This window comes from Melopsittacus undulatus, chromosome 10 (genome assembly GCF_012275295.1).
Source record: "Melopsittacus undulatus isolate bMelUnd1 chromosome 10, bMelUnd1.mat.Z, whole genome shotgun sequence".
Taxonomy (NCBI): Eukaryota; Metazoa; Chordata; class Aves; order Psittaciformes; family Psittaculidae; genus Melopsittacus; species Melopsittacus undulatus.
The window spans coordinates 3,598,456-3,623,774 of NC_047536.1; the positions used below are offsets into that span (position 1 = coordinate 3,598,456).

Consider the following 25,319-nt stretch of genomic DNA (forward strand, 5'->3'; position numbering starts at 1 on the left):
AAGATACCATCCCCACTTCTACCCTTGTTACCCTCAAGCTTTGCATAGAAAGCCTTTCTGATTTGCACTTGGTCTCTTGCAGTGAAACAGAACATTCTGTTTGGTGATTGCTGTAGTACTGGAACAGCTCTGCTCAGTACTGGTTTGCATAGTTTTGTAGATGTCCTTGTGAAATGGCTCATGACAACTGATGTGCCCTTTCTCTAGCAGTTGCCTATCGAAGAGTGGCTTCAAGGGATAGAAATACCTGTAGGATATGTTGTCAGGTTTCTAAGTGAACATGTCAGACCTCCTTTGAGATGAGCAGTACCAGTTGACATCTCTCCATGCTGAGGTGTTAATTGCGTTATCTCCTCTGAATTTAACAATAATGCTTCACATTGGTTTTTATGCTTCTGCTTCTTTATGGTGAATTCAACACAGTAACTTTGCTGCTGTTGGCACATCAATGGGGAGCCCGATGCTGCAGGCAGAGGATCGCTGGTGTTTAATACTGATTGCTGAGCTCCCCTTTTGGCTTTTGCAGCACTAACCCACATGGACAGGTGTTCCTCTTGGTCCTAATGGTAGCTCCCTCTTTAGAGAAAGGGTTGGTCATATTGCCACTGACAGCCTCATGTCCGCTTCTAGCTGCATTCTGGGTCAGGGTGGAGGCTGCTGGTACAGATGCATGAGAGCCTGTGGCGTATGAGGTCTGCTGACAATTATACAGCATCAGTTACAGCATCAGTTTCTAACTGAAACGCTTAATTTCCCAGACAGTAATGGCCCACTGCATCCCTAAAAAGTAATGAATGGTGGAAGATGTATTTGCACAGCCTGTGCCAAGTCAAGCTGAGGTTGCAGCCTGTGTTGCGTGTGTAACTCTAGTGAGTCCCTGGAGCAGGACTTTAAGGGTTTCCTTGAACCTCTTCTTGCTCTCTTTAGCCCAAACCCCCCTCTCCCTACATCTGAATGTTCAATTACATTAACCCTTTGCAAATGGCTCAGCAAACACCTCAGAGTGGTGAGAGAGACCAGTAACTGTTAAACATCTGCACAAACAGGAAGGCAAGGGGGGAGAGTGTGGGAGGTGATGGACATACCCCATGGCTGGAGCTGCTCGAGGTGGGTCCTATGGGTGCTGTCTCCCTGGCTGCCCAGCCATGCTGGCTGCTCACCTCTACCCTGGCTTCTGGTGCTGCAAGTTATCCCTTGGCTCCAGTTCCCAGGGCTGCTGTGGTGAGTGGTGATCCCAGTTTGCTTTGGGCCATTGGGCAGAATAGGGTAATGCAGAGGTGCTGCCATGCTGTCTGGGATGACACATCTCTGGCAGTGCTCAAGGCCAGGCTGGACGGGGCTTGGAGCAAGCTGCTCTAGTGGAAGGTGTCCCTGCCTGTGGCAGGGGATTAGAAATGGATGAACTTTAAGGTCCTTTCCCACTCAAACCATACTGTGATACAGCAATAATATTCATCAACCTCCTGCTTGTCTCAGGAGTAAGCAGTCACAGGCTTGCAGCCTGAGCATAGGCTGGTTTCTTTAGGTACTACCCTCCCAAGGTCATCATGAAACTTTGTTAACTAATAAGCAGAAGTTTTGCCAGAGCCCTGAGTGGCAGGTGATGTATCAGTAAAACATGTAATTGGAAACATAGGGAAAACAGCAAAGCTGTATGTTGTCCTACTGCAATAGCTCCTATAGGTGGTCTCCAGTATGCTGTGATGGTGGATCAGGGATATGACAGTTTCTTGTTAATGATCTAAATCAACAACTAAGCACGTGTAGAGAAGCAAAGGTGTCCTTGTGTTTTAAGTGCCTGTAATCTGTTTCTAAGAGCTGGGTACCAAAATATCCCTTTGATTCTCAAAGGTAATTGTACCTCTTAATTAGTTGGAGAAAAAAACCCACCAGCCTGAGATTTCGCTATATAAATTATAATTAACCCCTTGGCACTGGAAGTTGAGATTTCCTGCCCCCGAGCACAAATGCAAAACGCATTAGCAGCACTTAACGTCAGGCACTCTCGCCCACCGCAGCCGAGGGGTCAGCTTGCTACCCCATAAATACTGCTGCGCTCCCGAGTCCGGGAGGAAAATGGCAGGGAAGCCGCGGAAACCCGAGGGGAAGCACTAAATGCACCATGCGAGGATGTTTGACCTGCGTTTTTGTGGGAGCTGCGAATGCCGCAGCAGGAAGGACAACACAGAAGAATAAACCCCCAGCCCTGGGTGAGGAGATGGGAGCAAGGAGAGGGATGCTCCCCGGCGAGCGGCTTTGTTGCCGGCATGGCTGGTTGCCTCGCCCGGAGAATGGCTCTCAGCGCTGAAGCCTCACACACCTCCAGCGAGAATAATTGTCTGGTGCCAGACACACTTGGCTGTGCCTGTTGTGTGCAGAGTGCCGGCCACCCACTGCTGGCATTCACCAGCATCCTGCTTTGTTGTCTCCTTTTCATCCGGGCCTGTTGGGGGATGAGCTTTAACTCTTCACACCGGACCTGCAGTGGGACACCAGCTGGAGGCTGGCCGGAGCCTGCCTGTGCGAAGGATCTCTGCTCACTTCATCTCCTCAATGGAGGGCCAGGCCTGGTGGGCACCAGGATTTAGGGAAACCATCTGCTTCCCCCACCAGCAGCTTGCACAGCAGCTCCTCAGTTCAAGTGAGCAGGTTCCTTTGCTCCTTTGGTGCCCTGGATGAAGGAGTGACCCTCTTCCATGATGGGTCAGTGCCAGAGTAGCTGCAGCTCTGTGCTGGGCTCTTGCAGATAGGGTGGTGTTTGAAACTGCTTCTTGCCCCATGGGTTGTGTGGTGTGTCCTCAGGCTCCTTCATGTGATGATGGGTATCATGGGCAGTGGCAGCAGTGGCTCACTGGGCTGGGGTGGTGGCAGCAGGTGTGGGGTGACCTGGCCATGGGCACCTTCCACTAGAGCAGGATGCTCCAAGCCCCATCAAACCTGGCCTTGAACACTGCCAGGGATGGGGCAGCCACAGCTTCTCTGGGCACCCTGTGCCAGTGTCCTGGCAGAGGAAGGGATGTGCTCACTGGTGTGGGGTAGCAAGTGCTGGAAAGAGGGCTTGTGCCTTGGGTCTTATCTGTTGTCTGAGGTTTCTAAAGTGAATGACATGCTGGTTACAGAGCTGTCCGAAGAGCCCTCCAAGAGGAACATGCTCTCTTTGTCCATGTTGAGACAGGTATAGGCTGGGCACCAGCAGCAGCAGTGTCACCTGCAAGCATAGCAGTCGCTGCTGCAAGGGACTGTTCCGAGTGCAGGTCCCCAGCGCCACCCCCTCTGGTGTGGGGAGAGGAGAGGAGGATGCTCCAGTGCAGGGAGGAGAGAAAAGGGCTGAAAAAACTGGGTTGGAAACATAGGGCTGAGTCTGAGCTTCACAGGTGACTGTGTCTACATAAACTAAAACTGGGATGAATAACGATAATACAGATTTTACATTGCTAATGCTGATTCTTTAAACCCAGAATACCCCCAAATAAGCCCAAATAATACCCCAAAATTAGAGATACTGCCATTTTTCTTTGCTGCTCTTGGTTATAACACCACAGATGAGGACTGGCTTAGTACTGTACTTGATTTACTTTCTATATAAAAATCTAACATGGGATCTCCTTTTCTTAATCCAAACCCTTATGGTTTAAATGCAGGATTGTACTTGAGATTTTTAAAGTGCCTTTATTAAAACATAAACCTAATTTTACAGTTCTGACAGGTCTTATTGAAGTACCCAGTGCCAGATGCTTCTTGTCCAAATGACTCTAGGAAAAATAAAAAGCCCCAAACATTTAAAACTTCTCATACAATTAAAATGCAGTAAAAAGCAAGTAAATAATCTTACCAATGAGGGGGTAGTAGTTTAAGAAAAGCCTTGTGATTAATGTGTTTCCAAAAATACATGTGTGGAACCAAAGGTGCTAAGGGAAAGTTAATGGGATATCTGACTTTTTGTTGTTGTTTCTGTTGCTGCTGCTCTGAGAATAGTTGGAAGAATTGTGTTGTGTCTGTTAGGGAGAGACCTTTTCCAAGGGGCTGATGCAGAGGATGCTGCAACAAGGTGCTTCACGCAAGGGATTTGCTTTGCAGTTTGCTCCAAAGGATGTTTGTCCAAACAAGCTCAGTTCTTGTCTATGGCTCTTTCAAGCCATACCCCAAAATAGTCATGTTCTTACCTAAGAATGACAATTTTCTCTATTTCATTTAAGAATATGTCAGATATCTTTGGAATTCTGTTGCATCCATTTGTAAGAGCAAACCCTGTTTAGGATCTTAAAATACAGAGGAATTTTCCCCATGTGCCAGAATGCTTTTTTCTGGTACGTTGTGCTGCTGTCTCTGCTCCTCTGGGTTCCAGAGCCACAAGAATCCCATTGAAAACACTGGAGCATCCTGCAACTTTATTTTCAGCATCTTATGTTAGTTACTGGAAGAAGGGAAAGTTACAATGAGACCCTCACTTATATTCCTGTCCATAACATTAATTTTCATTATTTCAGCTCTTAATGGCACAGAATAAGAAACCTTCTTGGTGGAACTTAACATCTTTGTGTGTAAGGCATGGCTGATAATCTAATTTCAAGTAGCACTGCAAGTGCTTTACACATTTCTCCTGATTAGCCCTGTTTTGGAGCACTCAGAAGTACAGCAATGGAACCCAGATGGGCCTAACTTTTGGAGCATATGAAACCATCATGGTGTTGACATGCAGGAGAGGTTTTTGTGTATGGGACTCCTTGATAAGAGGATATGGCAGTGGTAACATCATACCTACTTCATTGCTCAGGATGAGTAGCCAACCACTGGGTTGCCCAAGCATGGTCTGCCCTGTGCTTCTGGCCTCAAATGAAGTGGCTTTGGAGAAGCGAGAGCACGTGGGCTCCCATGGTTGTCATCCTCTACTTACTGTTATTTTTGTGTGCATCAGTATTTTCATTGGGTTCAGCTGAGACTGGGAACACGAGAGTCAGAATAACTTGAGCAGGGTTTGTGCTTGTGGTAATCCTAACCCTCTGCGGGACAAGGGAAGGTTCACGTTATTTCCAGACCCGAGAGACTCCAGGGCTTTGGATGTGTTTCAGCTGGGCGCTCAGGGCCAGGTCCTGAAGTCCTTGTCTGTTGGGCTTGACTGTGTCAGTAGCAGTTTATTCAAATGAGAATGATCAAAGACATGAGGGTTTGGCCCTTTACTTTTCATTTTAGGTGCTTTTTCAAGCATAACAGAGCTTCTGAACTTTCTCTGAGGCTCATCCTTCACTAATTCCAGACTCAGAGCCTGGCATCTTGTCAAGCAGTTTTCCTGCCTCTGTAGAAACGCTGTCCACTTGAGCTGTGTTTGGAGGCTGCAAGACACCCTGGTGAGATAGAGGAATTTCTGTGCTAACGTTTTAAACCTCTTTCCAGGCCTACTTAGTCATTGCGAGTTTGCAGGTGGCAAAGTTCAGGGCAGAAGTTGTTCACTCCTCACCCAGGGGTTTGTAAAGCACACAACCTATCGCCTCCAATTTTACTGAATCTTGTCTAAATAAGCTTATTCACCATCATGGAAGCAACTGCCAAAATATTTGTCGTGTCTCTCATGGTGAATTATGTATGAAACATCTGCAAGAGGCCAAGTCTGATTCCCCACTGCTTAATCCTGTTTTCTTAGATCTACAAATGGGTGCAAATGGCTCCATGTCAGAATGACAGTATTATACAGTCATTTTTCACGTGGGTAAATGATGACTTGCCACTGGGTAGTGTAGGCTTGGGTTGGTAATATGGTACTGATCATGTCCACTTTGTCCTCAGATATGGTTTATTTTTCATAGAATCACGGGTGCAGGGATTTATTAAGCTTGGTTTTGGGTTGGGCAAAATCTCTAGGACCTACCTTGGTATTTATTCGTCAGCTAAATTGTCAAACAATTTTCACTGATAAAAGACCTCAAATTAGCAAATTTTCATATAAGCTTCTTCCAAGATGTGGTGAGTAGAGCTAGTTTATAGGGACTGTGTCTGGAAGCTTTGTTGTCCTTTAGGAACCCAGGCAGCCCTCTCCAGGTTTCCTGCAGCCCCTTTAGGCACTGGAGCTGCTCTGGGGTCTCCCCTTCAGGAGCCTTCTCTTGTCCAGGCTGCCCCAGCCCAGCTCTCTCAGCCTGGCTCCAGAGCAGAGCTGCTCCAGCCCTCGCAGCATCTCCATGGCCTCCTCTGGCCTCACTCCAACAGCTCCACGTCCCTCTTGTGCTGCTGCCCCAGAGCTGGATCAGGGCTGCAGGGGGGGTCTCCCCAGAGCACAGCAGAGGGGCAGGATCCCCTCCCTTGACTGCTGCTCACGCTCTGGGGGTGCAGCTCAGCACACAGGGGGGTTCTGGGCTCAAGCACACACTGAAGCCAGGGCATGGGGAGCTTCTTATCAACCAACACCCCCAAGTCCTTCTCCTGAGGGTGTAACATGTTTAAATAGCAGAGGTTTCACTAGAGTGCAAGTGATATTTTATCACTCTAATTCCCTGGTCTGTGCACCCTATGGGGTTAACGGCAGTGTGTCATGCTTGCACATCTGTCCTGGGCTGGGTGCTCAGGCTGGCGCAGTTGGCACCAGTGTGGAGATTTCTGCATGTCTTGGCCTCGTGTCATGCAGACGTGCCCAGTGAGTGCTGCAGGGATAGCTCAGCATCCTGGAAATGGGACAGGACGTCTTCTTGGTGTTAGATGGTGGTTTGCAGATGGGAGAGCCTGAAAGCATCTCCCAGAGACTGAAGCTCTTATTGGTAGTGCAGAGGTGAAACCCAGAGAGGGGTGTTGCTCAGAGGGGAACAGTAGCCCTTTTTTCTCTGCTAAAAGTGCTGTGATCCTGTACTTGTCTCCATCACATCAATGGATGTGCTCCATGGGGTGATTGCAAGTAGTCAGGGCAAGGAGATAGCCCCGCACAGGGCTGGGGAGGAAGGGAGCTTACGACTGTGTCCAAAGCTGTGTTCCCAGCATGTCCAACCATGCAGCTGGTGGCAGAGGCGGGATGCTGAAGCCAAGTAGGGTCTTTATCAGCACTTGAGACTTCCGATGTGTGTGAAGTCCTTTGTGTGAAAGTATTTGCAGGATCAGGTTGCTGCAGTGTAAGTGCCTTTGAGGTCTTTGCTGCATTATAGATTTTCTTCTGATGTCTCCCATGCAAATATTTAACCTGTCTGGTTCCTGAGAGCTACTAAGACTGTTACATGGGTGGCAGGTTGTCTTTGCAGTCATTCCTTTGTTCACACAGAGCCCTTGGTCCTGTTTCCCTTCCCAGCCCAAAATCGGGCAAGAAGCACAGTGGCACTTGGTGTATATCGAAGTGTTGATCCTCTGAGGGGCTCATGCACTCTAAATGATGCCTTTTCCCTCACTGCATCAGCTGATTGAGCAAAAGATATGATGTTTAATGGAAAACCTCATTTAGGGAAGCAGCGCTCTGGGGTAAGACTGGGTGTGATGCTCCCTGTGCTGTCCCCCTGCTCCAACACCTGCTTGTTCCCTTGCTTGTGCAAAGTGGTGCCTTAAAACAGTAAATACCTGGAGCCTGGATCTTGGAGCTGCTCTCACTCCTCCCCTCGACCATCCCTTTTAATAATTTGACATACATATCCCATGCTCACTGAAGACAGACTGGATGAGCTAATAGCAGTGGTATGTGGGTCAGAGCTCTGCCTGCCTCAGCACCAGCCTTATTGATTTTGGTGGTTACTCCTGATTTGCACCTGAATAATTGAGAAGGCGATTGGGTTGTATGAGTTATAACTGTTTAAAATGGTACAATTTGGAGGAATATACAAATATGCAAACAGAACTGGAGGATGCAGCCTACATTCCCTCACTCATTCATAGCCTGTGGGCTTTATTAGACCCTCCAGACTTTACCTAATTTTGGAGTTATTCCCTTGTCATTACATCATGAATGGGAAGTGGAGACAAGGTCATTCTCTCCTATGTTGTGGTCACGTAAGGGACTCACATGGTTTTGGTAGGGGGTAGGCTGTGTTTGAACAGGTTTCAACTATTTTAAGAACCTTTGGCCATGCTGGGGTTCAGTCTTACCAGAGAGTAAACGTTACTCTCCCATCAGCTACAGTATATGCTGTGAGCTATGGAAATGTGCTTGTCTGGGTTCATAGCACCACAGTAACTAAACTGGAAAACCTCTCATGGTGAATAGACTGCAAGTATCCAGTCCTGCTGCACCTTCCTTGTTTTCCCCTTTATCTCCATATTTATCTGAAACTGGCTGGTGCCAAGGATTTTGTGATAGGTAGATGTAAACCTTACTCTTCTTAGGTGCCCTCTTTCTCTTTTCTTTGCCTGTGCTTTCCTGGCTCCCGTCCTCCCACTCCCAGGATATATTTGAAAGATAATTTGGCATATTTTCTGCCACCTTCACATATCTCCCTGACTTCATATTTTCTTAGCTGGAAGATAGCTTTTCAACATATATATGTAATCCTTTTCACCTAGACTTGTGAGGAATTCCAGTCTCTTCCAGTGGGAGTTTTCAGGAAGGTTTAGGTTAAATGGGCCAATAAGGCAAAAACATGTAGCAGAAGATCTCACCCTCTAAAGACATCTTTTCTCTTTTGCTCTTTCTTTCCCCCATTGGAACATATATCAGAATATCTAGCTGTCAAAGAATTTAAACAATAATACCTGATCTGAAGGCTGGAGTGCAGGGCTGTTGAAAATAGAGATTGTAATCTGTCTGATGTATCCAGGGACTCATGGAGCTGGGAGTCAGGTGTCTGGAGCAGCAGACTGCTGTGGGGACACTGCCCTGGCTTGGTGGGACCTATTTTACCTGAGCTCTCAATGGGAATTCCCTTTGATTTTCCCTAATGCTTTTGTTGTGGCTGTAGGATATTGTAGAGACCAGACATCAAGCCAAGTTTATGTGAACTTAACTCCTTTTAGTGGTGACTGAGCTTTTCCCTCACCATGTGTGAGTGGGGTGGGAGACCTCAGCAGCCCCTTCTGCTGGGGCAGCCTCCAGTCCCCAGGACCTCCTGTGGCAGCATTCAGGGATGGGGTTCATCCCTGCTGTTTCTATCTGACTAGATGTGCTGCCCGAGGTCTGGCTCCTGAGGGCATCTAGGGAGATGCCTGTTGTAAAAAGGAGAAATCAGCTGTAAGAGGTGCCTTAGGCTGGATGCCAACTGGGTTATGAGCCTGACCCTACAGTCACACTGATCTATCTTGTAGGAAAGAAGGTCAAGGATCCCTAGAAATAAGAACACATTCCCAGCATCTTTAGATTCAGATGTTTCAGAAGTGGGTACCCACAGTTAGCCTGTAGTGTGGCAACCAGGATCACAGCGGGGAGCAGACAGTGTCAGCTGAACCTCCTTCCTCTGCTTCTCACTCCCAGGCATTGGGTGCAGGATGACCTATGGGGCTCACAAGCTCCCCACAGGGTGCTGGGGGCTGTGTTTACTGGGGTGGATGTCACACTGGATGCTGACCCATCCCCTGCTGCTTGGTCCATGCTGTGGCATTAGCCCAGGAGGGATCTCAGCTCTGGTGTAACCTCTGCAGCTCGCAGGAAAGGTGACTTCCATTTAGTTTTAAATGATGACATTATTTTTATTAGCTCTTTAAACTTTATTTAAATTCTTTATTTAAAAACAAGGGGGAGGAAGGTATCATATTTTAATTAGTGGCGGTGCCAAAGGAGACCTAGATTAATTATTTGAAATCACTCCATCCAGATGGTTTTAATTTTCACAGCAGGGAACCGGCATCTTTTTAAGGTGATAGTTTTCAAATTAAAATCAGCTTGGATATTACTCACACTAGCTGCAGAGGGAGGGGGTTTGTCCGTCTGAGCGCAGGCTGCCATGGGGACCTGCCTTGGAGAGATGCAGGGTACCGACTGTCCATCACAGCTCAAGGCTCTCACATTAGAGTGTTTTAATGTTAGCTCCTGCTTGGGCTGACCACAGCCCATATCTAATGTGCAGCATCCTGCTTGGCAGCTTTAGTCCCAGCACTGAGACTGGAATGGACAAGGAATGCCTTGCAGCCTAGTGGGGAACTTGCTGTGTCCTCTTCTTGCTTGTGCAAGCTGTGGAGCCCTCACTTGACCCCTTTGGTGGGTGGCCCTGGGTCCGTTTACTGCCTGGTTGTATTCAACCCTGTAGATCTGTGGGTGACTCCTCAGTGCTGTGGGTGGTTCTCTGGGACCTCTTCCCCTGTGTGCAGGCTGCTGCTCTCCCCCTCTGGGGCTGACCATTAGTCCTTTGCTTGCATGTGGGGAAGACCTTTCACAGTCACCTCTTTAAAGACTGTCAAGGTTGGACAGGGCTTGGAGCAACCTACTCTAGTGGAAGGTGTCCCTGCCTGTGCAGGGGTTTGGAGCTGGATGAGCTTTGAGGTCCTTCCAACCCAAATCAGTCTAGAATTCTATACCTTTGGCTATTCCCTTGTCTATTAATGCTGTGTTGCATCTGAGCAGCCTCACAGGACTTCTCAGAGCAGTCAGCATTCACCAAGTTATACACCAGTATTGGTCAATCTCCCCTTGAAGACCTGTCTTTGACCCTGTGCCATCTTTCCTCATCCTGGCTTGGCTTATCTCGATATCCTTAAAATGATGGGATATTTCTGGTTCAGACAGCTCTTCCTCACTTAAGTGGTTGCTGGTTCAGTTCCCCCATGGCAGGTGTGGAGAGTAAAGCCTGCAGCACCCAGTTATCACCCGCAAGCTGCTTTCCATCACAGACACCCCAAAAACATGGTGCAATTCTGAAAGACTTAGATAAATTTCTGTATTTATGCTTGATTGCAAGTAATATTCTGCTGTAATACAGGCGTTATCCCAGCTGCTGTCAGAAACAAGCTATTCTTTAAATATATCCCCCTTGATAACAGGTTTAACAAATATATCTAAATGAATGTAAGTAGCTAGTAACTGGAAAACCCTGAACTTGCATATATGACTGAGCTGCAAAGGGAAAACTCTGCTTAGGACCCTTGTGAGTTAAAGGTCTGTGATATTTGCACTGCTGCAGAAGCCAAAAGCTGACTTTACAAGTGGGAAAAATATTAATGTGTTTAAATGAAACAAACTCCTATTTCTATCCCCATGGTAAATCCTTACAGTGAACGTATTTGCTCTCAGAGAGTTTTGAAGTCTGAAATATGAATGCCAAAAAGAATGTGACTTTTTGCAGCACAGATCAAACATTCTCCAGAGTTTGGCAAAGGCCGTGTTTCAATGTACAGCTCAGGGCTTACAAGTGTGAGTATTTCCAGAGCAGGACCGTGGATTTGCACTTGCTGACACTTACACATTCTTGCATTGTGTTTCCACCATGTCTCCTTTCTCCCCCTCCATATCGGAGGTGGATCTGAACCAAAATGTCCAGTCTGCCTATTCCTTCCTCTCCAGGGAAATTCCTGGAATCCGAACCTTGAGCATGACTGGAATTTGTGTTTAGATCAGAGGTGGAATAAAACACTGAATTTGGCCGTGTCTGGGTTTTTGAGACAATGATGGCATGGTGCATGCACAGCTGGGGGGCAGCTTGGCACCTCTGCCAATACAGTTGTGTCAGGGCAGGTGATTTATGAAGATGCAGCAGAGATCTGTCCTCTACCGTGGCTCCTGGCAGTGCTGCACATCAGCTCTGACCTCAATCACCATGTGAGGCACTATGAAATTGTCCGTATTTCTCCTAGCTAGAGAAGGAGTCATGGACCTGGACTGCCAGAAAGCAATTGGTGACCTCTGTCTGTAGACACACAGAGGATGTCTGCAGAGCAGGTGTTCATCAGACAGAACAAGCAGCACCGAGTTTCTCCCCTGCTAGCTGTAGTGATCTTCAGGAGACAACTGTGATGTGGCTGGATCACTTCTGTGCAGTGTTTGAGGGCTGCTGGCTGTGGGAAAAGGGTTTTTATTCTTGTCATGGTAACCTCTTGACTTCATGAAGAGAAAATCCATGTTCTTACCCTCTGAAAACCCTCCTGTAGTGTGAAGGAGAATGCTAGAATTGAGCTTTGTGTTGCTGATGGGGAAGTGGGGCTGGTGTGGATAGATGGAGCACACACATGTATATGCACACTCTGTGCTCAACTGGCATTAAACCCAGAGCATCCATACAGGGGTCAGTGGAGATATGCTGTGTCTGCACGTCTGCCCAAGTCTGGAGCTCAGCCCTGGGTGGTTCCTTGGGTTGGTCACTTGCAGAGCATCCCAGTGTGGTTCAGGTGGAGGTAATGGGACAATGTGCTGATGAGCTTTGCATGCTCTGACTTAACTGGACCACACTGGTAAATGCTTTTCTTTCTCTTCTTCCTTTACAAGCCCAGCTTCTAGTGGAAACAGACACTTTTGGCAGTCAAGTCCGGATCAAAGGGAAGGAGACAGACTTCTACCTTTGCATGAACAGGAAAGGCAAGCTAGTGGGGAAGGTAAGTGTTTCCTATTAATTCATTTGTAACATGAGTGTTACCTTTAGCAGCCTCCTCAAGGCTGTAATGATGTGTCCAAGCTTTGCCTGTCAGCCTCAAATGAGAAGCAGGACGGAGGGGATGTGGGGTTTGAGAGGCAGCCCATGCTCTTCCCCAGCCCCCCTCTATAATATTTTGCTCTGTAGCCAGCCCTGGGATTCCCTGATGATGCTTTGGATAGAGATGGGTTTGTGCTTTGTCATTGTGTTGATGTGAGATGTCATCTTGGCATCCCACTGTTGTGGCTGCCTCCACGATAGCTTCATTACTTGAACCTTCTTTGGAGGGGAAAAGGACAAGCAGAGGGCTATGTGGGGAGGTCAGCACCAGGGAGGTAGGCACATAAGGCTCCTTCCAGTGGTGAGCCAAGGGATGCTGTGACAGGGCTTTTACTGGAATCCAAACAACACACTGGGGCTGGGCCTCACAGTTCTAGCGTTACAGGAATGTTTTATTACTTTGGATCCCTGCACCATGGAAGCATGCAACAAATTGCAGCTATTCACCCATCTAGCTTAACTCCTTTGCTGAAGTCATGCTTTTTCGTGTATTAACTTGGTTTTGTAATTTAGGCAGTTCTGTATTGTTGGTGAACCTAGAAGCTTGCTAACTAGGCAGGAGCGTGCTCAAAGCTATACTATCACCAGAAAGTACATGTAAAATAGAAGATCTCAAAGGCCACTCTCCTCCACTGCCTGCACTTTACACCCCAGGAATTAAAGTCTGGCATCTCTGTGGCTGTTAAAAAGGGAAGCTGAGTTTTGTTTTGAGTCAATGGAGTGAAAGCTGCACTCCCTAACAGAAACCAGCAACCCGATTGCTCTGATGAAGCAGTATTTACTTCTGCGGTCCTGAGAGTGACACCTGCGGGACAAGTGCCTTCCCCTCCTGTCCCTGTGTGTGGTGTGGATGTTCCTAAACCCAGATCTCCCACAGCAGCCCTGACTGAGGCAGCCAGCTCCTGCTTGGCAAAGCAGGCAGCATCCAGGATGCTGCTCCAAATGATGCTGCTCCAAATTGGTAGGGGCTTGGGAATTGATGCTGCAGGAGGGCTGGGCTGCTTCCTGTACTTCTATGGTGCAATTAGCCTCTGGATGAGACACTGTTGTTTGATCTTGGACAGGGAAATTTGGTTTTTAACCGGATTTAGCCTTCTCAGGACACATGTGGGTGCTTTTAAAGATTGCACTGAACACAAACCTTACCTTAGATTTTGATTTCTTTTGTGCTTTAATTTTCCACCCTTTAAATGTGATAATTGAGTTTTGCCCTGAAACACTATAAGGATAATTTTGTTAATGTTTATGAGGTGCTGATACCACAGTAATGGAGACCTTAGAAGCATTCAAACTAGACAGGTTAAAATGAGCATGAAATCTTACCTTTTTCTTCAATTGACCTTAGCCCAGGATGGATCAGCAGTGGTGCACAGTGCAACCCACATCCTTTTCTGGTGTCTAATCCGAGTGTCCAGGAGCATCTTGGAAAGTCAGAGGCTGTTTTCCAAAACGTATAGTGTCTTTTGGCACTTAATTTGTCCCACTGGGCACCAAGGCAGGACAGTTCTTTAGCTTGTCACCTTTTGTGCAGCATCAAGGTGCTGTGGTTTGTTTCCTTGATGGGCTTTTCTTAAGGTTAAGCTGGCAAATGGGTTGTTGTTAAAAACAGAAATAAACCTGTTCTTGTCAGTCTGAGCCTTCCCACCCCGGACTGCTGACAGTTCACAAACCAGCCGACCTGAGCAGGAGGGGGTACGGAGCATGGCATTTGGAAGGAAAATGTTCCAGATGCATTGCCCATATTAACAGCTTCTCATGAGCAAAAAGAGAGAATAATAGCATGGCTTCTTGATACCAAGGAGTGTGGTTTTAATTAGGATCACAGTTTCAGCTCTTTTTGTGGCAAGAGTCTGAGGGAATGCTTTTTAGCTCGAATGCTCGAAACATGTAGTAAACCCCAAGGAAAACGTGAGATAAAAGTTATGCCTGGGCTTATACAAATATTTAAGTTCAGTCTGGGGGTGGAGGGGAATGAGACCCATAAACTGATTGTTTCATGGTTGCCCCGGTATGTTCATTTGGCAAGAGAGGAGCCATGGGACCAACCAGGGTCTTTTTCTCTGCTCATTTCCTATTGCCTTACACTGCACAATCCCTAACAATACCAGCATATGCCATCTGGCTTTGTTCTCCTCCTCAGTCAGCAGTTTTGGACACCAACCCCCCCAGTTGAAAACCTGCTTTGAATTTAATCCTTTTTGTTTCCCATAATCACCTACAAAGTGTACTACAGGCTGGAGCAGGTTGTTGTTCTCAGCTGGAGCTGGTGGTGAATGCAAGAGCTGCAGAGATGGGGCTTGCTCTTTATTTCAGAGCCGGTTGTGCTGCAGGCAAACAGACTAACCCACAGGGCTGAAAAGTGCAGCCTTGTGTCTTTTCATTCATTTATCAGCAATTGCACCCATGGCAGTGTTTCTGAGCAGGAACCATCTGATGGAGCTTTCTCAGGAGCCCCAAACCTGATGTTTTCTCCCTTGCTTGGTTGTTACTGCATGTGTGTTCATGGCCAACTTTGACCAAAGGAGTTGTTGTGGGTTTCTAACCCAAATAAGGTTTCTAACTTTATTTATGGTCATAGCATGCAACTGCGAGCTCACTGATGCTCTGTGTGCTGCTTATGAAAACTGGAGACAGGGCAAGTGTACAGGAAGTGACTTTTCTGTTAGACATGACCATCATCAAGAGAAAACAAATGGGATTGTGTTTCTTCATTGATTCTTGGTGTTATGCTGAAGAAGGCCCAAGAAATGTTTCATTTTATGTCTTTTTTCTTTCTGACCATACATATATATATATAGATATGTGTATATATATATATATATTGCCTGTGCATTTCTGGTGCCTTTATGTAGAAATTGTAGGTCCTGAGCTTTCTGATTTTGCTGAAGTTTTTTGTGGACCACGGAACTTTATCGTAGCATCATAGTACAGCTTGGGTTGGAAGAGACCTTTAAATATAATGTAGTTCAACCCCTTTGCAATGAGCAGGGACACCTTCCACTAGATCAAAGGCCCTTTCAACTCGGGATTGAGTGTTTCCAGGGATGGGGCATCTGCGACTGTTCTAGGCAGCCTGTGCCAGTGTTTCACCACCCTCATTGTAAAACATTTCTTCCTTATATCTAGTCTAAATCTGCCCTCTTTTAGTTTAAACCCATCACCCCTTGTCCTATCACAAAGGCAGGGGAGGAGCTGAGGGTCTCTTTGGAGGAGCTGTGAGTTTCAGGCTGTGGTTCTCCTGGGGAGTCCTGTGGTTTTTCTCTGCCTCCTCACATCTCATGCATTGAGATAAGGATGTCACTAAAATTGGAACTTCTTGTTTGTAGAAGGTTGTCAAAGGTGAGTCTTTGAAGTCTCTGGATCAAGGAATAAGCAGCCTGGAGTGTTGATGAGCTTGGCCACCTCTAACTGTTCTTGCTGAGCCTGTCCTTACAACAAATCTGTGCTCTCCAGGCCTTTGGGATGCTGTAGGGATTTCCCTTCCCTACCCTGTCCCAGCCCTCTGGTCAGGAGAGCATTTGCAAGTGGTCAGAGATATCTCTGAGACATAAATGGATCTGTTGGCATCATTACAGGGTGATCAAAGCTCCTCCCTTTCCCACTGCTGGGGCTGGTGGCTGAGACATGGTGATCAGAGCATCCTCTAATCCCAGGCACTGTCACCAGGGAATTCCCATGGTTCTGTACCAGCCACCTATGGGATCACACAGTCTGATCGACACTTGGGGACTATAAAGGGAGAGAATAGGTCTGTTTTCCTGGACTGGCCAAGGGGCAGAGGAGAATGGACCTTGGCTTCCTCCAGAGCTACAAGGTGTGAGGAAAGGCTGCTTATCGCAGACTGTGGCAAGGGAGACATCAGTTTTGAGAGCAAGATATAGAAATAGGGAATGCAAGTAAAGACTGGAAGGAATCCAGGAGATTTGAGAAGAATGGGGAAAAAGCTAAGCACATCTTTGATCCAGAAGTTTCTTCCAAAGATGCACCAAGTAATCCCACTATTGTTCTTCCATGGCATCAGGTGGATTAAGTCTTTTCCAGATTCAGCAGCAATATTGTTCCCTATTAGTTTCATTTTGAGAATAGCTCTGTTAGTGCATTAAGTCACTCCTTGAAGTCTTTTAAGGAAGGAGATGCAGGTGGTGGGTGCTGGAGCCGTCTGCTTGGAGTGGGATGGGACTCAGCCTGCAGGTGGGGTTGGTAGAGCATGGTGACTCAGTTGTGTGTGTGCTCCTATGTAATGCTGCTCCATGCTGTAATCTTGATGCTGTGAGCATGAAGGAAGCTCCCACACCGCTGTAAATGGAGCGAGTCCTCCTGAGATAGGATGTAGCTAAGGAGAAGATTCCAGAAATAGGGGCAGAGATAGAAAAGTGATGGACAGGATGGGGTCTATCACAGGTATCATCCCTGCCAGCTCTACAGAAGGTGAGAGCAGTAAAGTTGTCTCCCAAGAAGTTGCAGTTCATTACCTCAGTTCAGCTCTTTCTATAAATTCAGGCCTGAGAGTGCACAATACCATAAAATGGGTGATTTCCCACCAAATCCACATGCTGGCTTTCATCATCTCTCTTTGGGTTTTCTTTCATAAATCCTCAGTGACCTGGTATATGCACATTCAGAAAATCATTAGATACATACACATTATTCTTGAAAAAGCATCACATAGGTGCATTATTTTTGGAAAAAGCATTTTAATGAGTTTGGGTTTGTTCCTCCATTCTCTGTGCTTCATGTGAACACTGGGAAAAAGCTGTTTGATGAAAGGTAGGAACCCCCCAGCCAGTCAGGGTGGCTGCACATTGCTTCAGATCGATGTCAGGTGTCTGGGGTGCTTTCTGGGGGCAGCTATGCTGATGTAGCACAAGGCACAGGCAAGCAGTGCTGAGCCTGTGCCCTCAAGCACAGTCCAGCCTATGGAGAAAAGCTGTGCCAGCCAAAGCATGGCAGTGCCAAGGGCTGAAGTGGCATGGCTCTGCTGACCAGTGCTGCCTCTGACCAGCACCAGCACCATGCTGACACCGCTTACAGCAGAGACCTGCCTCTCAGATGTAAGGTTTTTTCCTGGTGTGATAACTGCTATCCAAGCCAATGTATTTCCAAATGTTACCAGAAAGTTGCTCATACCATATGGCAAGGCTCTCTGTATTTTTGCAGGACAACAAACAAATTGTTGCTAGATGCCAGACTGCTCTGGCAGAGCTTTATCACTGATGCCTGCCAGCAGTAGCCTTTAGGGGATAGTAATAATTTGGGGTTGTTTACATTACAGCTTTAAAATGGGGTTTTTCTTGAAGCATGTGTGTGTTTAGTCAGGAAAGTTGGCTAAAAAACCTCTGACAGCATCAAAGAGTGAAGGCATTCACTATGGCCAATGTATAGGATACCTCTGGTTCTGCAGAAGGTTGTTATGTTACAGGAGCTCCAGGTGCTTCAGTGGGAGCCGCCCTTTGTAGGACAAGGAGATTTACCTGGGTAGGAGATAAGAGGTTGGTTCTCCAAAGGTTTATCCATGTACCTGGACCAGCTTTTTCATCAGTTGGCTATGATCAAGGGTGAGGTTGAGCTTTCTTGAGAAGCTACCTTTGAAACACTGGTGGAGGGAAGCCAGTGCTTTGCTGTAAGGTCAATGGTCTGTGTTAGCCTGAGACAAGGAGACTCAGGGATGAGCTCCAAGCCTCATGCCTGCTGTGTGCCCCAGTCCTGTCCTAGTTCTTGCTGGGGTCTGTCCTGACAGCCAAATGTGCTGCTGAGATCTTGGGAGGTGAGGGGCAAGCACAGGGGATACTCAGAGCTTGAAAGTGATGCCGTAGATGAGGTGTTTGCCCTCTTCAGCTTGTATATTTAAACTCACGCCTAACTGCATCTTGGATTTGGGGCAGAACTCTGTGTTTCCCAGGGTTTTGATGCTTATCCAGGATTTTTCCTGGAGTTACACAGTATTTGGGTTGCTTGAAAGGGGCTTGTAAAACCTAACATTTTCTGTGACTGAATGCTGAATTTGCAACAAAAACAAGACCAGAATTAGTGGGGTTTCGGGTTTAATAACGTGCATTTTGCAGGAGTCTCTGTGACATGTTCAGCCATAAACTGTTCTGAATTGGCATCTCATGTGGAAGCAAAACTGAACATGGCTGTTGCTGGATCTTGCTCAGATCTCATTTTAACTGCAGTCTGGTTCTTCATATAGGTGGGATTGGTCCTTTTGTGAAGTGAACTCTTCCAGGGGCTTTTGCTCCTCTGTGTTTAAGTCGTCGGAATAAATGGCTTCAGTGGAACCTGGAGCCAAGCAGCCTTGGACCCTGTCATAGTTTGAACAGGGACCTGATCTGAAACCAGCCTCAAAGGTCAAAGAATCTTGAATCTGAGCCTGCAGGATTGCAATGAGATGACAAAACCAGTTTTCTTTCAGTTGAGCTGTTAGGATCTTCTGCATTCACCTCATCAGGCTTTTTCCTGCAACCAGTGCAACAAAAAACCCTGGATTGCTGTTCTGAAAGCTTAGAAGCTGAGATTATCAATGAAGTAAAAGCAGAAGTGGAAGCTAAAATCAGCAACCACATTCCTCTGTTCTCCAGCTATTAAGAGGCTTTTGGTAACATTTCAACCTCTCACAGTTGCTCCTTTCCTATTACTGGGTGATCTGAAGCATCCCATCCAAACTTTGGTGGATGCTGGTGAATTTCTGTTGTCTGGTTCATTTACTGCCGTTTCAGATCTTTACAGTGCTGGAAATGCCAGAAGAACTCCCCAAGGAGGGATTGGTAGATGTTATAGCAGGGGTGTTGTTACCCCGCAGACTCAGGGTGTGTGGACACAATAACTGTTGTGTTACCTCTGGGTAGGTGTAATGTGCTAAGTACCTGAGCAGAGCCCATTGTGCACCTTCCCTGAGGGGCTGCAGTGGCTCTGCATACCATGGTGAGGCTGTAGGTGGCACAGGGATAAGGTGTCACTACCTGAGGTGGGTATTGTGCTGGGTTCCAGCTCCACTGGAACATCTCCTGCCCTTGAGCAGAGGCAGCCATCAGAACTTGAACGTTACCTGGCTTTTCCAGGAATCCTTGCTCTGGATGGCACACCAAGTAATGATTCCCAAGAAGCCAGTTATGGTTAAACCCAGTGAAACTACTTCCCAGTGTTTATTGCACTGAGGCTGCCTTGGCACAAGAGTGGATGGGTTCCAGTGCTGCCATGGTTCCTTCTAAGTGGTAGCAGTTTGTGCAAGCTCACTGGACCTTTGCATTAATGTTTGCTTTGAGCAATGGGCCTTGTCCTGCTCCTGTAGTTGTGATGATCTGTTTACAGCAGTGTTTTGCACTGAAGGTGGTGGGAAGGAGGGGGGGAAGTGATGTGAATGTGGGCAATGGATTTTGTGGAAGAAGCTGCGCTGTTCTGTAGTGGTGTGGGATAGCAGGGAGAGGAGAGAGGTCCTTTGGCAGCTCTGTGTGCAGAAGAGGAGAGCAGTTTGATGCATACTGCTGAATACTGAGCAGCTGGAAGTTTTGGGAAGGAGACATGGGGGGGTTTGCAGAGACAATGGGGTAGCTGGGGAGTGCTGGCAGTGCTTGGGCTCACGTGGCACAAGGAGTTGAGGAGGTGGAAGAAACATGCTGGTATGGGGAAGACCCCTTTGCTTCACAAAGGGTTAAAACTGCATCAATTCTTAACAGAGTCTGTGTGTGCACATAAGCTTGGATGCCAAAGTCCTGAAAGCTGTCTGAGCCACAAGACTGTGGTATTGATGGCACTGAATGAAGAGAGAGGCTTATGCCACCACACAGGCATTTGTCTTCCCTTTGCTGACTAGTTGTTAGTGCTGCGTGTTCATTTTACCTGCACGGTCTGATTGATTTAGGTCATGGGTTTCATAAATGGAGCACATCATTAGGCACATTTATGTCCACAGTGTGCTGCTGGGGTTGGATTTAGCTGCTTTGCCAGGCAGAACATGGACAGTGTTGGTTGGACATCACCTAAGATCTTGTAAGAGTAATGTGAATATTTAAGATCTATGTTAGGTCTCTCTGTGCTGCCTTCATTTCTTGCAGTCTCCTAAGCACCCCAGATGGATGCTGATCCTCTCAGGCTGAGAAAGGACAGGAGGTTTAGCTATAACCAAGCTGTGGGTAAAGGAGTTGTGCATAGCTTGAACTGTGAATCCTATGAGCCAGGCTTCCTTGGATGGTAATAGGAACAACCAAGATGGAACCAGCACTTAATACATTCACTTCCTGGGCATCCATGTGGTCAAGAGGTTGTTGTAATAATGTTTTAGCTGTATATGAGCATCTTCAGGTAACTTAGGCTTCTTGGCACAGCCACGATGCTCTAAGGGTCCGCTCTAAAATAAAGCTAAAGGTCCTTTTATTTTAAAAACAATTTTTTTCATTATATTGGTTTTATGCTAGAGTCACAGTTGCTCAGATGAGGATGTGAGCGCTGGCCCTTTATCTCCAGGCTGCCACGGTGCAGACCAAACTTGCAGGCTTGACCTTGCATCTTTTTCCTATTCCATGGCTGGTAGCTGTATATCCCCTGCCAGGTTAAAAATACCACTTTCCTGAAAGCTACGTGATAATTTAATTGAATCCTTTCTGTGTTCAGGGAGCAAGTGTCACCATAAAGCTGCTAACGTCCCGTCCCTTGTGGTTCTGGGTGGCTGCAGCTGTGTGTCATGTTGGAATATTTCAGTTCCTAAAGGTTAAATGTTAATTAAAATTATGGAGAGGGGATCCCTGAGCCCTGGTCATGCCTCAGCCTCTTCTGGTGGGGAGGGTATGCTGGATGCATCTTGTGCTGACAAGTATCAAGTTGAATTTAATTGCTTCCCTCAGAGCATCTTATCTGCCAGTTGCATTTTTTCTTGGTCCTGAGCATCTCTAGGATGAGGGTGATGTTTCTTCTGAGCTTTACTTTGCAAAGATGCTGATGTAATTAACTTGCACCAAGGAACAAAGCAATGCAGCCTTGTCTTCCTCAAGTGGACGCAGCTGAGGTGCACATTCAGGTGGATCCTGCTCTTCAAGGACTGCTCTACTTGACTCCCAGTTTGGTTTTGGAGGTGAAGTGAGAACAGAGGCTAATTTTGAGATAGAGAATAAAACCTATGCTCCAAGAGTAGCCAAAGATAGTCCATTTGATATGGTCATTACAATGCTAATGAATGTCAAAGAAAAGTAGGTGTTGCTTAACACATTTTTGTTCTTGACATCTTCTGACATTGTCTTTTGGGTACTTAAAGACACTAAGTTTCCCTAAGGGAGGATAAATCTGGAAAGCCTTGCATTTGTTTTATATGGATAGAAGCTGGTCATTCACAGGCTGGAACAATTCTGTGTGATCATTTTTATGGATGCCACTTGATTTGATCATGGGTTTCTCTTATTTCTTAGTAATATAATTTGACATGAAGGGAGCTAATGCCATGCTGCAGACAGTCAGTGACCTTTCTTGGACCTGAATTCTACTGATTTAAACTTGCCCCAGGGAAACTGGTGTCACTCCCAGAATGTCAGCGGAATGAGACTGCACTCATTTGAGATGATAACTTAGAAAGTCAGTGTGTATGCTTGTTTTAATGTGTATACATTTGGGATTTACCAGGCCTGCTATGGGGTCAGCAACTGTTCTAGTCCTGTGTTCTTGCTCCATTCATCATCTAGACCCGATGTTTTAAACAAATTAAAAAATCCCCAAACCCTATGATGGCCTAGATAGGTCCCTATATAATGAATTTATGCTTACACATAATATGCTGCTGCTCCTAGTTGGCTTCTATAGAAAGTTCAGGACTAGCCTGTGGAGGCTGAAATGCCTGCTCAAAAAGGAAACACAGCAAACCCCATCAATGCATTTAACCCACAGGTTGTACTTGGCATGGATGGGTAAAAATGCTTTCCCAGCTCTTACCATACTTAGCACCTAGAAGCACCTAAAAGCATATGTGTAACTGAATCAGGTAGGCACAGGTAATAGTAGATGCCATGGATCTGCTCAGATATCATGTCTGAAACTTGCCTGTGGTTTCAGATCTCCTGAAACAGTAGCTTACTATTGCAGGAAACCCACTGGTTAGACACAGGTTAAGTTTTCCTACATTTTTCTATTGGTTTCATAACGTTCCTTTTAAAAGTGAGTAATGTTTCTCATCACTAATAGTAAGTACATGTAGCTATGTACTGGGAATTTCTATTAAGCCAATGTGCACCTTTCCAGATGAAGCCAACCTCTTTTGCTCTAATGATGGAGTGTGCTGTCCTGATGTACTGTTGGCAATAAATGTGCCTGTGATGGACAAAGCAGGTTAGAAGGCATGTCCTAGGTTAACCTCAGCCTTGCTTGCTTCCTCCTTCCAAACACTCCTTTCACTCTATATCCTCCTGTTTATCCTGTGACAAAATGCTCTTCCAGGGCAGTGTGAGGGTTACTGAACAAATATTAGTTAGAAATAGTGGAAATAGAAAAAGTGGAATTTCTGAATGAAAGGTAGAAGGAAAAAAGAAATAAGCCTTTATCTTCTTTCCTTGGTGTTTGCAGCTTGTGTCTGGCATGAAGAGGGTCAGGGCTCTGCAAAGCCTGCAGTTCCTGCCCATGCATGCACAACCATACCCATGTGGGTGTGCTTTCAGGAGAGGGGTTGTACCCCCAGTGCACATGGGTGCAAACCTGGGCGATGCCACTTTGCAACTGGGCCTCTGGCTGGAGATGTGCCCTCTTTGGGGAGTCTCTGCATGGGTTTTGTGTTACTTCCCCTGCTCCATGAATGCACTTAGATGTCCTGTACACATAATTAACCTCTCCACTGCTCTGGCAGACACTTTTATTGAACTGCCCATCATGACTCCTAAGTATTTTCCTCAGAGGATTGTGCAGGTTCAGAGGCCAGAGAGCTGGAGGAAGCACGCATGAAGCTGAGTAACTCTTGGCAGTTATAGATGTGGCTTCCTTGATTTACAGCCCCGTCTAGGAGCAAGAATGTGCATTTGGGTCAAGAGGTGTCTCTGTGGTCAGGATGCCTTGTCATAAATCCAGGATGCTGAGCATCAGGATGCGTATGATGGATCTGTTCTGATAATGCCTACAAAGTGCATGAGGATGGCTGGGTCCAGCTTACCAGCAGCCAGAGCACTCAGATGTGCTGGTTATATGTCCCACAGCATTGCTGGATCTGGCAGCCACTGTACCCATCTCTGTCATGCTTTCTCACCTACCTTTAAAAGGTGTTTGTGTGAAGGGGGAGAGGTGGCAGTGCTAAGATCTGTGACATTAACATAGCTCCTGCCTTACCTTCTTCCACTTGGGATTTTCCAGGCCATGTGGAGTGGGTCTGGAGGGGGCTCTGAGCATTGCCTATCTGACTTTATGCAAAACTAGAGAAATAATATGTTTCCTGAAAATCATATACCACTAGGAACATGCTGTGGAAACAGTTCTGGGGCTTCATAGGGTTTATCAGTGGTGCTGGGTGCACCTTGGCCTTCAGCTGGGGATGCTTCAGGAATGGTTTACTGGGACTGCTGAGCTGCTCATCGCCCTAAAACCCTGCTGTCACCACACTGGAATTTAGGGAATAGAGGGCAGGATTTCTTCCGGATAATGCAGCATGTGAATGTAACAGTGCCAGCTTGCAAGGGGAATTTCAGCAGCCCTTTACAGTAATTGCAAAGCTCAGTGGGTGAACCTCGCACCTGGGGGTGGTGTGAGATCCAGCATGGCAGGGTACTGCTGCTCAGGAACCTCCCTGTCTGTATGGCTGTGGAGGGGTAGGGAGGGATGCAGAAAGGGTCTGTTTACAGGGGTTTTCCTTGGAAAAACCTAGGTGCTCTTGGAAACCTTTTGCTCAAGCATGTTCCAGGGGCTTTAGGAAGATGGGGTTTGCTTTGCTTGCTGAGAGGGGTCCCACTTGTATGGAGGACTGGTATCTCCAGGATTGGATTTCGAGCCTGGGGGGCTGAACTTGCAGAGAGGTGATAATTAGACGGCAGAGCCCCCTCCTCTCACTTGAAAGGTGGAGTCTCGCTGTGCCCAACCCGCATTCCCGGGTCCTTCCATAGGGTTTGGTGTTTGTTATTATTTGCAGCACATCATCAGCACATTCAGCCGCCTTTACCCAGAGAGCTTCTAATTGCGGCATCGTTTGAGGAGGGGGGAAGTGTTTTAACATCAGCTTAGTTAACAACAGCTTAACACAGCCTTGCTCATAGGGCTTAATTCATGCCCTGATCTTTGCAAACAGAGAAACCTTTGAGTCTTGGAGGCATCTCTCCCGCACCGCGGTGTTACCGGAGCCGCTTGCGTGAGCTTATTGTTGCCGTAAAAGCCGAGTGAAGTTTGGATTTGCCGGTGCCCACTGAGCCAGATTTGTGAAGCACAAATGAGAAAACCTGCCCTGGCCTCCCTTTCCCATAAAAAGCTGCTCAGGTGGCTTAGTGTGGCAGGCTAATGGGGAGGAGGCGGCTGCTGCACCTGCTAATGCTTTGGCTCAGGCTGGTGGCACAGAGGCAGCCGTGAATTCCCCCTGAGCAGCAAGCTGTTAGTGGCAGGAATGCCTCGCTCTGAGGAGCGCTCCTGCTACGACAACAAAGAGCCCTTTGATCCTTTCCATTTGGAGAACTTAAAACGAGAAAGCCAAACTACAATAAGACCAAGTTGGGTCATAAAAAGGAGAGCAGGAGCACCAAAGCGCTCCAGAGTGTAATTGTAGAAGCAGCAAATGCTTTGGCACTTAATTCTGCTTTAGTGTCAGTTCAATGTGTTTCACGTTTAATACCAGAGAGCCTGTCGCCAAATGCTCTGCACAAACAATCC

General features: G+C 46.9%; 1 protein-coding gene across 1 annotated transcript in view; it reads left to right on the forward strand.

Moving 5' to 3' along the window:
* Window positions 1-25,319, forward strand: part of FGF18 (fibroblast growth factor 18) — a 68,572-nt gene that overhangs the window by 38,974 nt on the left and 4,279 nt on the right. The window contains exon 4 of the mRNA XM_005144161.4: window positions 12,305-12,411. Coding sequence (XP_005144218.1) covers window positions 12,305-12,411 — 107 coding nt within the window. The remainder of the gene's footprint in view (window positions 1-12,304; window positions 12,412-25,319) is intronic.